Source organism: Electrona antarctica (genome assembly GCF_951216825.1).
Source record: "Electrona antarctica genome assembly, chromosome: 8".
Taxonomy (NCBI): Eukaryota; Metazoa; Chordata; class Actinopteri; order Myctophiformes; family Myctophidae; genus Electrona; species Electrona antarctica.
In genome coordinates, this window is record NC_136789.1 from 21601874 (window position 1) to 21617884 (window position 16011).

Here is a 16011-nt window from a genome sequence, read left to right on the forward strand (position 1 = left end):
AACCAAATGGACCCTTATGGGTCTGTAACTCAGAGTGTACAAATGGAACCGTTCCATTTGTACACTCAGAGTTAAATTAACTTTGATTTTACATTATACATTGGGGTCCCAGAGATGATAAATTACATTAAATGGGGGTCCGTAGACTAATGCATGTCAAACTGGGGGTCCTTGAAATTAAACGGGTTGAGAATCACTGCTAGAGCCGTGATAAATCTTCTCTTATGGGGGTCCTTGGCATATATTTTCAAATGGGGGTCCGCAGGCTAATGAGTATCATTTTGGGGGTCCTTGAGATGAAAATGTTTGTGAACCACTGGCCTAAAGAGCCTAAAAGCCCCTCTGGCGGCCTCTTGAGGCCATGCTGCTCCTTACACCCAACCAGACCATTGAATTTGAACTTGATTGGCATTGCCATGCTTAGAGCCACAAAAGCTAAAGGTAAATAAAAGTACCAATAATTAAAACTGCAATCCATAACCTTTTTTTTACTGAATACATTTTGAAATGTTGACAAACAAAATACAGGTGCAGGGTACAAAGTGGTTAAAACCCTGTTCCTTAGTTCTAGGAGTGTAAAGGTTGCAACATAAACGAACAGGACAAAGGATTTAAAACTGAATATATATGTATTACAACAAAATGTAGAAATAATCACAAAAATTTCAGTGATATAATTCAGACCCTATCCTTAACCTCATGACTATCTATATCCCTAAATAAGTCTACTTGCCAGCCCATAGAGCCCCTTTGTGAACCTGGACATTTTGAGTACCCTATAGTTGTTAGAAATATTGTATGGGTCCCCAGCATTTAGAAACTGCCGAATGCTAACTTGCATGTTGTGTAATTTTAATAATTAGCTGGGGTATCATTGACAACCTATATATGGCAACATTTTCAAAATTCCATTGTGCTTTGCAATGGATTCAGAATAATGAAAAACCCCTAGTTTGAAACGTCACATACCACTAAAAAGCATAATACAAATTTGAATTGTATAGGTTGTCAATGACACCCCAGCTTATGCTAATTGCCCAACATATGCAAGTTAGCATCCGGCAGTTTCTAAATGCTGGGGACCCATACTCAACATTTAACAAAACATTAGGGTACTGAAAATGTCCAGGTTCACATTCTGGCAAGTGGACTAAAACGTAATAGTAATGTTAGGTTAACCGCACGCAGAATCCATATATGTCCAGACTAACGGGATGTCAGAGTTTGTTTCCAAGGTATTTCCCATTAAAATGTTGCACTTCCTCACAGCATAATTGCTTGGTTTTCAAGAAAGAAACGTCACTTTGGCAATGAGGGAGAAAAAAAAAATAGCCGTCTGCCTGTATTTATATCTACATATACACCAACCCACTGCTGCCGTAGTATTAGGAGTAGTTGGGGAGAAATGTCAATTTGCCGTATCATTTCCAGAGTGATTTACATTAAGCAAGAACAATATGGCAATACAAATAACCAGTTGTCAACCTAAGGGTTTGCACACAGAAAAAAATATGCGTTTGACCGTCATATAGCCTTTGCGCAAATATGTGTACCGATTAAACAACTTTCCAGAATACACAGAACTTTGTCCAAAAACTTTTATTGAAAATGTTAAGAAAAATGTCATTTTCAAATTAAAAAGTTTAAAAAAAATGAAAGCCATTTTAAAATGTTAAACAAAAATGCTGCTTGGTTTCCACAATAATCCCGACGACGACTACTTCCTATTTGCTGAAGCCGTGCCAATGACACAGCAATTAACCTGGAAGATAACAGAATGTTACATTGAAGACCACAAACACTGAATGAACAAATGTCAAAACAAGCCGCAGCAACACGAGAAGCATATCGGTTAACTTTTCAAAAAGAAAGTATCTGCTTAATATATTTTAGTGTTGTTTTTCCCAAATATAGAATCATGAGTAATTTTACATACATTTTAAAATCTTATACTGCGCTTAAATTAAATTTGGTTTCCATGGAGACACCAAATTGTGTTTGGCTAGCAGCCTGAAACCCAGTTTAAGCAGTTACAATGTGTGCTCAAGAAATACAGTAGATAAGTACTACCCACCTTGCTAGCAAACCTCAGAGAGTTCAAAGTCTCCCCAAAGTTGTCAGTCTCTGGGGAGATGTTGGCAAACATCAGCCTGATGGGGTGAGAAAAAGATCAGGTCATGTAATGCATCCCGACAGTGTTCCAAGACAAACTAGTTAACTCTAAACTAAATTTGACATTTGTGGATTTCAGAATAATTGTGGTCTCCAGGTTCAAACTCACGTTTTGCTGTTTCCTCCCAAACAGCCCTGAAGAAGATAAGTCAGTTTGGAATTCCTGTATGGAATGAAATTCTCCTGGAACACAAGGAAAATATGGTTTTAGCCTGGCCCAAAACAAGCTCCAGTCAAAAAGCAACAGATTGGAAATTAAAGTAGCATAAAGTAGAGTAGCATTCATAATTTCATATAACTGAGTGCAGGGTTCAGAGAATGACAGACCTTGTTTGCCAGGGCAGTGATGACAATGCCCAGCTTGGAGAGTGAGCCGTTAATGGCCGTCATCTCTTTGAAGCGATCACCTTGTGCCTGGCTCTTCTGAACACGCTCACTACCAGCCAAGTCCACCAGGCATAGGGTGGCTGTACAGATGAATACAAGTCAGCAATAAGAAAGTGTGATTGAGACAAACGTGCAAAACGCAGACCGCCCCAAAAAGAAAAAAAAGATAAGTCAAGAAATTGTGTCTTTTTTTCTTGGTCTTGGGGCTTTTCTGCCTTTGATAGGACAGTGGAGAGACTGGGAATGACAAGCAACAGTCATCTGACCTTAATAAAGTACTCACAGTTGCACTTCAGGTCCCTGCCTGTGTTCTCTCCCCCGATGTCAAGCTGGAACACTGAGTGGGAGCGAGAGGAGCGGTCATTGACAGAGGTCTGAGCGGTGGCACGATTCTGGTTCGCCAGGGCCATCAGATCGATCACCTGACAATTGGGGAATATAATTGGCATCTTTAGTCAGCTTGGGAGATAAATGAGCATTTACATGAAGTGCCACATCATGCTCAACACATTTCAATACCAGGTTGAAAGTTAAGTAGCTATGTAAAAACTACAGACAATATAAATAAGTGTGCTGTACCTGGTCCTCTGAAGTGACCTTCTTGTATGTAAGGTTTGTTACGGTTCCAGTGTTGTCGGCAGACTTCCGGATCTCGTGCTCAGGCCGGTTGCTGGCCTTGCCGGTGTAGAGCAAGTCACGCAGAGTCTCATTGTAAATCTCTACGAAACTTGCTGTGAAGGAGAACTGGGGGAAACAAGGAGTATTAGGTGAGAACTTCCCTCCACAAATGGGATGCTCTATAGCAGGGGGTTGTAACTGATTTTGACCCAGGGACCACCATTCTGACAAAGAGCAACCTGGGGACCACCACTATTGGGCTGACCACCCGTCCCACATCTCTTGGAACAGTCCGGAAATAGCACTACTGTCCCGCAAATCAAAGATATGGGAAAAGAATTGAGAATGCGATACCATAATAACAATCATATTCGAGGGCTTTGAGAGAAATGACTCCAGACTCTCAGAGGGCAGGTGTGTGTGTCTGTATTCAGCTGTGATGCTCGTTATGCATCAAAGCAATTATGTTTCTGCACTGCACTGTCAAATAGGCAGACACCTGGCTTTTGTTCAAGCTGTTAACTAGGCTACATTTGGTTGTATGAAACACTGATTTATAAATAAAGTACTTTTAAACTGAAGATAGCCAATGTTGATAATTGAATTTAAAAAAATCCCCGGGATCACCTGCAATACCTCCGGACTACCGGTTGAAAACCCATTCTCTATAAATTACTTCAAAACCTAATCCCAAGGAATTTAAACTTCCATCAGACCACCCACAGACTCACATTGTGCAAGGATATTACAATTTAAACTCCCATCAGACCACCCCCCCCCCCCCCCCCTCTCTCTCTCTCTCTCTCTCTCTCTCATTAGCAGGCAACAGTGCAGCACTATCTCTGTGTTTCTGGCACGACAGCGCCCCTACTGGTACTCATGACTCACAACACAAACATAGGTTAACACATAGGTTAACACGGACATTGCTGTTCCTTGGAGTGGTTACACCACTCAAAAAGAAAAATGCACAGGGTGACCAACCTGCCAGCCTTTCTCCTCCAGTTTCCTTGCTGCCTGAAACACCTGCTGCACTGCCCGTGGAATGACTCCCCAGCCATCTTCTGAGTCTTCTCCCTCCATGGTGTGGGTTTTGCCGCTCCCCGTCTGGCCGTATGCAAAACAACAAACGTTGTAACCATCCAGGGCCGACTGTATGAGGAGGGAGAGCTCTTCAAAGACCTGGAGGAAGGACAGCCAAAATAAATAAACAGCAAAATTAAGATGTCTCACCATAACAGGACAATGAGTGAGTAAGAGTATATAAATACCTCTTGCTGCGAGGAATGGGGCCCAAAGACCTTGTCAAAGGAGAAGGAGTAGTTCTTCTGCGTATCTGTACGACCTGTATGAGACTGAAGGATTAAATAAAAGTTGATGTTATGTCCATTGTTTATGGAGGCAGTGATAAGAGAATGCAGGTATAAAAATAAAAACTAACATTGCCAATATGAATCCAGTGATGACAAAATGAGGTCTACTGCAATTACAGGTTGGCCCCAATGTAGTTCAGACTAGAGCTTTCACCGGGTCCCCGATAACGAAAATACCCAAGTGGACCCGAGCGAGAACCGCACAGGTCGGAATCGGACGAAATCGGAGCGGGTCGGAATCGGTAAACACTTCAGTGAGAAATTGTCTGGGCAGTTCCCAGGTATAACTTCTGGTATGAGAAGAGTATAGTGCTCAAAGATGCGTTTGTTTTCTGCGTTGAACCTTTAAGTCATTGGTCTAACCCAGCGGTCCCCAAATATTTTTGGCCGTGCCCCCCCCCCCCCCCCCCCCACGCTCAGTCTCGTTGTATTTGGCCGGAAATTATAAATTTTTAATATGATTATGGCAAATAATCAGTGCATCACTGCACTGAGAGACATGCAGCTGCTCTATACATATCCTTACAACAGTGTTTTACCAGATTTAGCCATTTGCGCTAAACAGCATAAATGGTAAATGGTGCATTTATATAGCGCCTTTATCCAAGGCGCTTTACATAGACTGTGCATTACATTCACACACCGATGGCGGTGGAAACCATGCAAGGTACCAACCAGCACATCAGGAGCAATTAGGGGTTCAGTGTCTTGCTCAAGGACACTTCGACACTAACTCTGGGGGAGCCCAGGTTCGAACTGGCAACCTTGCGGTTACCATCCGGAAACTCTACCCCTGAGCCACCGCCGCCAGCACCAGCATAAAACCACCCTTTTCATGTCATGCACCCCCTAGAGGGCGTTTGGGAACCGCTGGTCTAACCAATATAGGCATAATGGACTCACCTCCTCACTCTTGGCCAGAATCAAGGTCTTGTCATCATGGGCAGGGAGCTGGATGTGGCCACCCATCCCTCCAGCCAGAAGAGGGCGCACTCTACAGAAAACTCTGATGTTCCCCTTTAGAAGGAAACCAGTTTGAATTCAAAACATGACAGGGTAAAAGACATTTCCCCATACATACTAAGACTAATAGGCACATTAAGAAATGAGATACAGTAACACTTATTAAATGTAATGTAAATATAAATGGGGGACCTGACTCTTACAAACTAACCAGAAAGGAGTGGCTCATATTCTACCCACAATGGACAGAACAGCGACAAGTTCTGTGACCGTCTACTCTACACTTAGGGTGCACTCACACGGTTAATGCAATGTTCTGTGCTCGTTGGATGCATTTTGTGTTGTGTCATGGCCGCCCAATGCATTTCCAATGGAGGTCACATGGTTTGACACAACATTGTGTTGTGTGAGGGGGAGGGGCGCATTAGACTGCGCCTTAGACTACGAGACAGACTGGCACCTAGGGAAAGAAAGGCTGCACACAATTTGTCCCATTTACAGTTCTAAAGATATCAGCAATACAACTGATGCTCATTACTGAATGCAATTCATAATTATAGGCACATCATGCATGCACACACGTCTATGGAGTGGCAAACACTTCTCTCCTTATATGCAGACAGAGCCCTACAATGCTAAAAACTTGCCTTGAGTTCCTGGATGACGTTGTGTAGGCACCGTCGCGCCATCTCGCCAGAGTGGATCTCATCCCTCTGTCGGGCTACCGTCTCCTGGCAAGAGGTCAGCTTCTCCTCAGTCTCTCTGAGTGTTGTCTGTGTACAAGTGAGGTTTGTCTGGGTACAAGCCAGGCTGGACTCGGCCACAGACAGCTTCACCTTTGAGAGAAGCAGAGAGACATTTTAAGAACCATGGTTTTATCCAGGCTGCCATCTGCATTTTTATTTTTTTAATCTAGGCTGTTAAAAAGGTCATGACTTTGAACCCTTGGCTTGACCATATGTGAAGTTGCGAACCTTGGGTGGGGAAAGCAAATGAGACAAGTGTGTTCAAGTTCAGAGGCTTTATTTATTGGAAATGGTGTGGTAATGAATAGCTTACCTTTAGAGACTGCAGCTCCCTTTCCAGATCTTCTGCAAGGGTCTCTGTAGCCTTGTGCTCCTGCTCCAGGTGCAACAGCTGTCTCTCCATCTCTCTATTGTTGCTGGTCATGTTTTGGAGATCAGCTTTGACCCCATACAGGACTTTCAGCTCAGCCTCACACTCACTGATGGGAAAGGGCAGGATTTTTTATTTTTCTTCAGCCAACCAACATTGGCCAAAAACAGACATTGTCTGGCAGTTATACATGGCAGTTATATTTAAGCACTTTGAACCTGGTGTCATAGCTTTGTAGATCAACCTTTTTGTTAAATGAAAATAAGTTTGGCTTGTGTGTATCATATTTGCATACTGGTACATACGGTATTCATTGTAATCAACTTAAATGTCCATTTTCATATTATAATAATTAGTCTAGGATCAAACTATTGATTACACCCCTAGTGATAAGACATACCTGAGCCGACTCTGCTGTGCTCTGATGATGACGTCCTTCTCGGTCACTGCAGCCTTGAGCGACTCATTGCTCTGATCAGAGGACTTTACTTTATTCTGATATGCAGTGAGCTTGCCCTGCATATCAGCAACCTTGCCTTTTAAGTCCCAGCTAGGTCGCTTTGTTCCAGCTGACACACCTGCTTTTGGAACTGTGGCTGCAGGCCTTTTAGCAGCTGCACCTGTAGGACATCAAAATGTGTGTTTTTTTTAGCTGTGCCAACCGCTCTAAATCATCAAGGTGCCGCTCACATCACACAAGTGTTATTTTTAATTACTTTTATACCAACTAGTTAAGTTAACAATGTAATGAACTAAGTGCAAATAAAGCCAAAAGATGGCTTTGGTGTTGGACCCATTAACCACGGTTCAGGCATAAGAGCAGGGGCTAGGCCATTTTGTTGCAGGGCAGCACAAAGACAACATGGGTCTCTGGCAGACACCCAGAGCTACTGGGGTGTAATCAAATTACTTGAGGCCTTCCTGGGCTCTGTGCAGCGCGTAAACGCCTCAGACAGTGTCCAAAATGTCCATTAACAAACTGCACAAAGTCAAAGACTAGGGTTGCTATCAAGGTCTGGGAAGATTCATTTAGGTTACCCAATTTAGGTTGTTGTGCCTCATGTTAACACTTTGACAATTAAAATCATCCATTCCCATTGTTGATGGGTGGCCAAGAGCTGACAAGAGTTTAACCTCTGCAGTCAGACTTAATGTAACAAATTAGCTGATAACAGCTAGCCTGGGCAGCATTCCTTTTCGGGTTTATGATCTGGTCGGGAGCCCATGATATCGTTACATCATGTTGTAGTCATTGTTTTGTAGTCAGGCCCTCAAATCGATTTTTCCCCATAAAAGCTGCAGGCTACGAGAGAACGAGTCACGCTTATTGTTATTCTTCTGGTTTGAGGGCAATGAAGTTCCAGATTGAGGATTCCGGCCTGATGACTACAACATGACATAACGATATGATCCACTCCAGAGTACAGACCAGATCACACAGCAATTTTGTAACTCCGACTAGGCTTTCCTCCGGGGGGGAAATCCTGGTGACGCGAGGTTAGATCGCATGTTTCAGACAACTCACCTCTAGAAGGCCCAGCAGCAACAGTGGCAGCAGGATGGCCCATGGCTCTGGCTGGTTTAGCTGAAAGGCACGGAGGGTGGCAGTGGTTACTTCATTTTTTAACTTATTCATAATAAAAAGCTTAAATTAATGTCAAATGAAAGACAGTCCTGAAGATGGTTGGACCCTACACTCCAAATCTAGAGGAGTATATAGTTATATTTGTATACAGTACACAGTGACAGTCTCACACTGAGGATTTTCAGTGTATGGTGAACTTACACACAGGGGGTCTGGCACTGGCCGCTGGGAGTCTCTTGGTGCCTACGATAGTGGCTGCTACCGCCTCTGGCTCCGTGCGCTGCCTTTTCTGCAGAAACGGCATCAATAATGGGTTAGGGGTCAGAACATGGTACAACCACAACTTTTTCCCAGCCCTTGTGGTTGTGATATTTAGCAGGAAATTAAAGTAATTTTTAAAGGTGGTTTTTAAACTGTTGCAATTCGAAACTGGCCTCTGTAAAATCTGAATCGCCCCCCCACAGCCCACCCCTTTCTCCCCTCACTGTATATGTTTCTTTTCCCTTTTTACCTCCCTTATGATGAATTCCTGTTCTTTGACTATATAGAAGTGTCCATTTGTAAGTCTCTAAATGTTTTTATGAATTGAACAAGGTGGACCCTCTTGTAAACAAGTGTAATGCTTAACTGGGTCGTCCACTCACAGTTAAGTCTTTGTATTGAGTTTGTACTGGAGTTGAAATGTACTGTGATTCTGCAAACTGTTAATACATATTTCAATCAAAAGCAACACAAACCTGGGCAGGCTGGCTTTCAGAGTTGTCTGAAGCATTGGCCAGGATCTGTCTCTTTGTGGAGCTCATTGGCAAGGGGAGACGAGAGACGGCCTTTGGCAGATCTGCGTTCTGTTGTATATTATACACAAATATTTAAGTTAAATCTTAGAGCAAAGAACCACCGAGAAAAGAAAGTTACCACGATAGACCGTGTCGGGTAAATAAATTTAACACCAACGGTGACCCACCTCCATTGTGTTCGTTTGCGCTTGATGTTCTTCCTAACAGAGAAGGAGATTGTTAATGTTAACTCACTGCACAGTATATGGTACATCAGTAGGCTATTTAGAAACAAACTAACATTTTCATCATCAACATGAGACAGAAATCAGTACCGCGTTTGCCCGTTGTGAATAATGTGTAGATTAATAATAAAATAAAAATAGTTTTCCTACCGTGTTTGCTTCAGTTTACTGCTGACTTGACTGACTTGACTGGCTTCAGTGGCTTCTTGGAAACACCTAATAACTGATGGCTCTCGGGTTGAGTTGTTACTTGTTGCAGCTAACATACAATAACTTAATGGGCAGGAACTCAGGCAGTGTATATATAGCAGGCCACTGATTGAGGAGGTAGTGAGAGCAGGTGTGATTAGGGATTGAGAGAGAATGACAGCAGGTGAGGTGGGTGGATCCAATCATGTAATAGGCCAGGGGGAGGGTTGCTTGCTGTTGCTCACTAGGACAACTCTTTTCTACAGTCTGTAGATGACTACATGGAAAGGGATGTTACTGTATATAGGGTTGCATTACTCTTATTGTTATTAAAAAGACAATTGCACATTTGGGAGTTCATTGGTGCAAAAACAAGTCTCTGGAGTGGCCTACAGAGATGTGGAAAACTGGAAAAAAGTGATTCAGATGAGTCATCCTTGACTACTGTATATTCTTGACCCCACTCTTCAAGTGGGCGAGTGCGTGTGCGGCATACGCCAAGAGAACTGTACAAGTCCTGAATGATGAACCCTTTATCACAGTAAAGGGGTCTGGTGGCTCTGTTATGCTATGGGGGTTATTTTCCGGGCCACTTGTGTACTTAAAGGGAACGGTCACTCAGTGCAAATCAATACAAAGTTATTCTGCACCATGTTCCTACGATGAAGCACATTGAGTCACAATCATAATGCTATGGCCTTCGCAGTCACCAGCTCTCTCTCTCAACCCACTTGAGACATGGGAGATTTGGGAACAAAACGTGTTAGACAGAGCTCTCCACCACCATAATTATCATCAAAACATCAAATGAGGGAATATCTTTTGTGAATGGTGTTCCATCCCTCCGGCAGAGCAGAGGGACGAGCACTGAAGCTGTCCTGACACTTTATGTTGGCTCTTCCTTTAATTTGTCACCCGTCTGGGGTTGCTCCATGTATTGATTTCAATTCAAAGTAATCCAATAAATCATCCTGCCACTCTCCCTCCCGTTCCAGGAGCATTGACCGAGTGTTACGACGAGCTGGGGAATCGCTACCAGCTGCCCGTCTACTGCCTGTCGCCGCCCGTCAACATGATCGAGGAGCACTCCGACGAGCCGGACGGCTCCGACCCAGACTCTTCCTCGGTGGCGGATCCCTCGGCGGGCAGCGGGAGCGAGGGGACCTCCGGAGGCGAGTGCCTGCTGCGGCTGCGCCTCTCCTCGGGCCGCGATCTGCGCCTGGCGGTCCGCTGCAGCGACACTGTGGGCGCCATGAAGCGCCGGCTGCAGGCACAGGAGGGCGTGGCGCCCTGCACACAGCGCTGGTTCTTCTCGGGCCGGCCACTGACGGACCGGCTGCGCCTGGAGCAGCTCAACATCTCCAAGGAGTATGTGGTGCAGGTGATCCTCAGTCAGCCGCCACAGGCGGAGCCGCCGGAGCCCTCCGCATGCGCGGCTGCGACAGAAGGCGGGCCGGCTCTGCCTCAGGAGCCGACGCCGGTGGAGAACTGAGAACTTGGGCCGGGAGACGGAGAAACGCACGTCACTGACTGGCATGGAGGAGGAAGACGCAGGGATGAGAAGAAAGTTTCTTTTTTTCTGTCCTGACACTCTTCTTCTGGGCTTTTCTGTTCTCTTCTTCTTGCACTCCTGCTCGCCTAGCTGTTTTCGTAAAGGCATGCAGGGAAAAGTAGGCGGGGATGAGGGTTGGCTGTCCGCCGGAGCGAAGGACTCTGGGATTGAGAAAGGAGCCTTCCTCCTGGTTTTACACATAGACCTTTTTTGAACTTTTTTTTGGAAGTCTTTAAAAAACAAAAAAGACTTGTTCCTATGGAAACCAAAAGGAATAGAACTTTTGTCAGTCGGTGCTGAAAGTGAAAAAGGGTTCATTAGCGACGCTTGTGTTCCCAACTGTTTCTGTCTATATCCTTCTGTTCATTAGCTACTCTACTGGCCGAGCAGTGTTCTCCTGACTGTTTCCTATATCGCTGGTTCTCAACGTGAGGTCCGGGGACCCCCAGGGGTCCTTGAGTTGAGTAGGTTCCAGGTGGTCCCCAGCTAAATTATCTATAATTAGGAAACAAATGGGCCCTTATGGTAAAGTAACTCTGAGAGTGTAAAAATGGAACCAAGCAAACCATTACAAGTCCATTTATACACTCGTAGAGTTAAAATACTGAGGATTTTACGGTGTAGATTGGGATAGATAAAAATAGTATCAAATGGGGGTCCGGGGCCCTAATGCATAGCAAACTTGGGGTCCTTGAAATAAAAAATGTTGAGAATCAATGTCCTGTATGCTGTATGGATTCATCTGCCATCACGGTAGAACGATGATACATTTCAATGTCCAATTTACTTTCGCAAAGAAAGTGTTTTCAATTATCCTGGTGTAGCTGTTCATTCTTTTTTACATTTTCTAACCCCCCACAGAGGGACGGTATTTATATAGAAGGAAGTGCGGCTACATGGAACAGTTAATACCCATGTGAAAATAACTGGGCTGTACCAATGGTCACCGTTTCTTTCTGTTGGGAATATACTGTGTGTTGACTATAGGGCTGGCCAATATATCAATATTCTAATCAATATCGTGCTATGAAACTACATATCATCTGGGATTTTGAATACCGTAATATCATGATATGCCATAAAGTGTTTCCTGGTTTTATAAAATGTCATTGAAAATGGCCGATCTACAGGCTCATAACGCGTCGCAAAACGACTTGTGAGCTTGTAGATAAGCAATTTTAGCCATTTCTGAAAAGTCTTTTTAGGGTGGGAAAAAAACGATGTTATCAATATATATAGTACAATATAATAATTTCAGTATGAGGTCATTGGAAAACACATCGGCCAGCCCTAGCGCTAACAGGCAGTCTGTGTCCTTCCTCTTGAAGTACAGTACGTACAGTAGGTGAACTGTGGAATGCGCTTTGTACTGCAGTTAACATGAGGAGTGGGAGGGGGAGGGGGGGGGGGTGTTACTCAACTGCCAGTATACAGTATACTTATATACTCCGTTTCACTCCACGTAACAATACAATCACGTAACAGGTTAACATAAAGTCGGTGCCTGTGTCGGTGCACGCGTGTGCGTGCGCGTGCATTATACATGTTTCTGTGCGGCCCGCGGGAAATGTAAAGCGTTCGATGCATTTTCTTTCGCAGGGAAAGAAGATGCATGTTGTTATGTTATTTCAGAAACGGTTGCATATTTTGATGAAATAGAATGTTTTTAATTAAATTGCTCAAGATTTCTACTCCTGCTGGATCCTGTCTCTGCTTGGCCTTTCTTTCTCTGTGTTCCAGTTGTGTTTTTCCTCACAGTTAACACAGAGCAATCTCACCACCATAGAGACAGAATAAAAACAAACTATTAACCCATTTTGATTCCAGAGATCAGATTCTAAAAATGTCTTCTATATCCTGACAGTTTTAAGAAAAAGCTATGTTTCTATGTCAGTCGTTCTTCGATTTTTCAAAAATAGCAGACCTACAAGCTCGTAGCGCGCCACTCGGTGGCGCGCTATGAGCTTGTAGATCTGCTATTTTTCAATTGCTAAAGCATAACATAATGCTAACACCAAAAGGGGTTCCCGCCCAGAATGGGGTAAAGAAACAAGGCTTAAGGCTGTGTCTGAAATCACTCTCATTCACCACTCCCTGTAGGCTATTAGGGATTTCTACATAGGAGACTAGTGAACTCATCAGCAAATTAAAAACACTACGCAGGCCAAAGTCAGCATTTTTCTTTCACTGCAATTCATGATAGTATGTTGGTTTTGCAATAGTGCCCATCAGTTGAACTTGTACCCTGCTTTTCACGTTGCATTGTGGGATAATGAGTCCACTATATGGGGTATATTACAAGTAAGACGCGCAAACGCGGGAAGCGAACGCAGCTCGTAAATTGCAATAACAACAATTAGAATAAATTACGTACTTTTTTAAGGTTTTTTTTTAAGTTCTCTTTTTTTTGTTTTCTTTTAAGATTTTTTTTTAAGTTAAGTTTTTTTTAAAAGTTTTTCTTTTTAAGTTTTTTTTTAAGTTAAGTTTTTTTAAGTTAAGTTTTTTTTAAAGTTTTTTCTTTTCAAGTTTTTTTTTTAAGTTAAGTTTTTTTTAAGTTAAGTATTTTTTTAAGTTGTGTGTGTGTGTGTGTGTGTGTGTGTGTGTGTGTGTGTGATACAGCTGCGCCCTCTGGTGGTGGGCGGGTGGTGTTACAGCGTGACACACACACAGACACACACACACACAGACAGACAGACAGACATGATCTGCTGGGTCTCATAGTAAATGCTCACTGCGTTCGCAATAATGATGATCACATCATCACAATACATTCGGACACCACAACAAAATGGCGTAATCACTACTATAGTCATATTAGTGCACTATGTATATAGTGAGTATAGGGACTGATTTCCTACACAGCCTAAAGCAGTGGTTCCCAAAGTGGTGTCCGGGGACCCCCAGGGGTCCTTGAGAGAGTTCCAGGGGGTCCCCAGCTAAATGGTAATTAGGAACCAAATGGACCCTTATGGGTCTGTAACTCAGAGTGTACAAATGGAACCGTTCCATTTGTACACTCAGAGTTAAATTAACTTTGATTTGACATTATACATTGGGGTCCCCAGAGATGAGAAATTACATTAAATGGGGGTCCGTAGACTAATGCATGTCAAACTGGGGGTCCTTAAAATTAAACGGGTTGAGAATCACTGCTAGAGCCGTGACAAATCTTCTCTTATGGGGGTCCTTGGCATATATTTTCAAATGGGGGTCCGCAGGCTAATGAGTATCATTTTGGGGGTCCTTGAGATGAAAATGTTTGTGAACCACTGGCCTAAAGAGCCTAAAAGCCCCTCTGGCGGCCTCTTGAGGCCATGCTGCTCCTTACACCCAACCAGACCATTGCATTTGAACTTGATTGGCATTGCCATGCTTAGAGCCCCAAAAGCTAAAGGTAAATAAAAGTACCAATAATTAAAACTGCAATCCATAACCTTTTTTTTACTGAATACATTTTGAAATGTTGACAAACAAAATACAGATGCAGGGTACAAAGTGGTTAAAACTCTAGGGGTGTAAAGGTTGCAACATAAACGAACAGGACTGGATTTAAAACTGAATATATATGTATTACAACAAAATGTAGTTAATCAAAATGGTTAGTTTGGGTCACAGAGGAGGACACAGAGGATGTGTGCTCTTCCAACACTGAACTCAAAGTGAGGCTTTTAAAGAGTCCAGCTGGGGGCCAATCAGTAGTTTGAGTAATATTGGAGCCAAAATGGAGACAATATTGGAGACAGGGATCAATTCCAATCCACACACATCTCTCAATTCATCACAGGTGTCGGTATAGTCGGTGACTTTGGCAATCAATCACCACAGTCTCCACTTCTCACCAACTTCTCCACCTCAGAAACAGGGATAATAACACAAAGCAAGCAATACAGAAAACAAATACACAAGGTCAAATATATACACTATCTATCTATCTAAATACAATACGGCCAGCCGTAACACCTGCCAATGGGGACTTAAAACATAACACAGCAGCACCAATAATAATGTAGACAGACTTCTTATCTCACATACACAAACAAGGCGTATATGTATTAGCACATACACACTATCACTATCACTATCATCATACACACTAAGTGATTACCGATATCCGAATGAAAGGGACATTTCTGTTTACGCATACACTGTGGTATACGTTTGGCCTTTGGTAGGCTAAGTTTGGAATAAGGAACATTAACCAGAGAGAAAAAGAGAAATGTCATTATTCAAAATAATGACACTCAAAATCTTTCTGAACCTTTGTAAACATCTTCATTTCCTCTCCCGGCAGTAATGCTGTTTTGTGCTAGCTTCAGTCCTGGTTTTAACAGCACCCTACACTCCACCCCAGGCCCCCACCACTTAGTAGCCTACAGTCCTGGTTTTAACAGCACCCCACACTCCACCCCAGGCCCCCACCACTTAGTAGCCTACAGTCCTGGTTTTAACAGCACCCTACACTCCACCCCAGGCCCCCACCACTTAGTAGCCTACAGTCCTGGTTTTAACAGCACCCCACACTCCACCCCAGGCCCCCACACTTAGTAGCCTACAGTCCTGGTTGTAACAGCACCCCACACTCCACCCCAGGCCCCCACCACTTAGTAGCCTACAGTCCTGGTTTTAACAGCACCCCACACTCCACCCAGGCCCCCACCACTTACAGTAGTAGCCTACAGTCCTGGGTTTAGACGTACCAGACTTTAGTCGACCGAAAAAAACCAGCACATCTGTCTAGACTCTAGACGGTTCCCATAGAAACATGTAATGATGTGAGTGAGTGAGCCATCAGGTGGTTGCTATGCAATGCGGGCAATAAAAGCACTTGTTATACCTCGTTTTGTTGTACCCGTTTCATTAAAGTCATATGACCAGTGGTAGTAGACGGTTTAATTGCAAGGACCCCCAATCTGGTCCATAGCCCTAATGCCCTTTGCTGCAGCAAAGGGCATTAGGGCTATGGACCAGAGCTAAGTATGCTAATACATTATGCCACAGACCCCAAAACTTTGAGTGTTCCCCCACCCCCATGACC

General features: G+C 43.6%; 2 protein-coding genes across 2 annotated transcripts; one reads left to right on the top strand and one right to left on the bottom strand.

Annotated features, from left to right (window-relative positions):
- Positions 1 to 1583: 1583 nt before the first annotated feature.
- LOC306928599 (carboxy-terminal kinesin 2-like) lies at positions 1584 to 9499 on the bottom strand. The gene is made up of 17 exons (XM_079508834.1): positions 9386 to 9499; positions 9179 to 9211; positions 8952 to 9059; positions 8416 to 8503; positions 8155 to 8214; positions 7030 to 7249; positions 6573 to 6738; positions 6161 to 6349; positions 5454 to 5567; positions 4449 to 4532; positions 4162 to 4359; positions 3139 to 3303; positions 2843 to 2981; positions 2500 to 2639; positions 2282 to 2355; positions 2075 to 2150; positions 1584 to 1762 (listed from the first exon to the last, which is right to left on the bottom strand). The coding sequence occupies exons 2-17, from the start codon at positions 9182 to 9184 to the stop codon at positions 1718 to 1720; spliced, it is 1872 nt and encodes a 623-aa protein (XP_079364960.1). The 5' UTR covers positions 9185 to 9211; positions 9386 to 9499; the 3' UTR covers positions 1584 to 1717.
- Positions 9500 to 9606: 107 nt separating this feature from the next.
- On the top strand, positions 9607 to 12676 carry LOC306928605 (ubiquitin domain-containing protein 2-like). The gene has a single exon (XM_079508841.1). It carries the CDS (start codon positions 10497 to 10499, stop codon positions 10914 to 10916), a length of 420 nt encoding a protein of 139 aa, XP_079364967.1. The 5' UTR covers positions 9607 to 10496; the 3' UTR covers positions 10917 to 12676.
- Positions 12677 to 16011: the final 3335 nt, after the last annotated feature.

Excerpts from the sequence above, each read along its gene's own strand:
- LOC306928605 (XM_079508841.1), top strand. The coding sequence starts at position 10,497 with ATGATCGAGGAGCACTCCGACGAGCCGGACGGCTCCGACCCAGACTCT.
- LOC306928599 (XM_079508834.1), bottom strand. Across the intron at positions 8,504-8,951 it reads CTGAAAGCCAGCCTGCCCAG|AAAAGGCAGCGCACGGAGCC; the intron begins GTTTGTGTTGCT and ends CCGTTTCTGCAG. Across the intron at positions 2,151-2,281 it reads TTGGGAGGAAACAGCAAAAC|GCTGATGTTTGCCAACATCT; the intron begins GTGAGTTTGAAC and ends TCACCCCATCAG.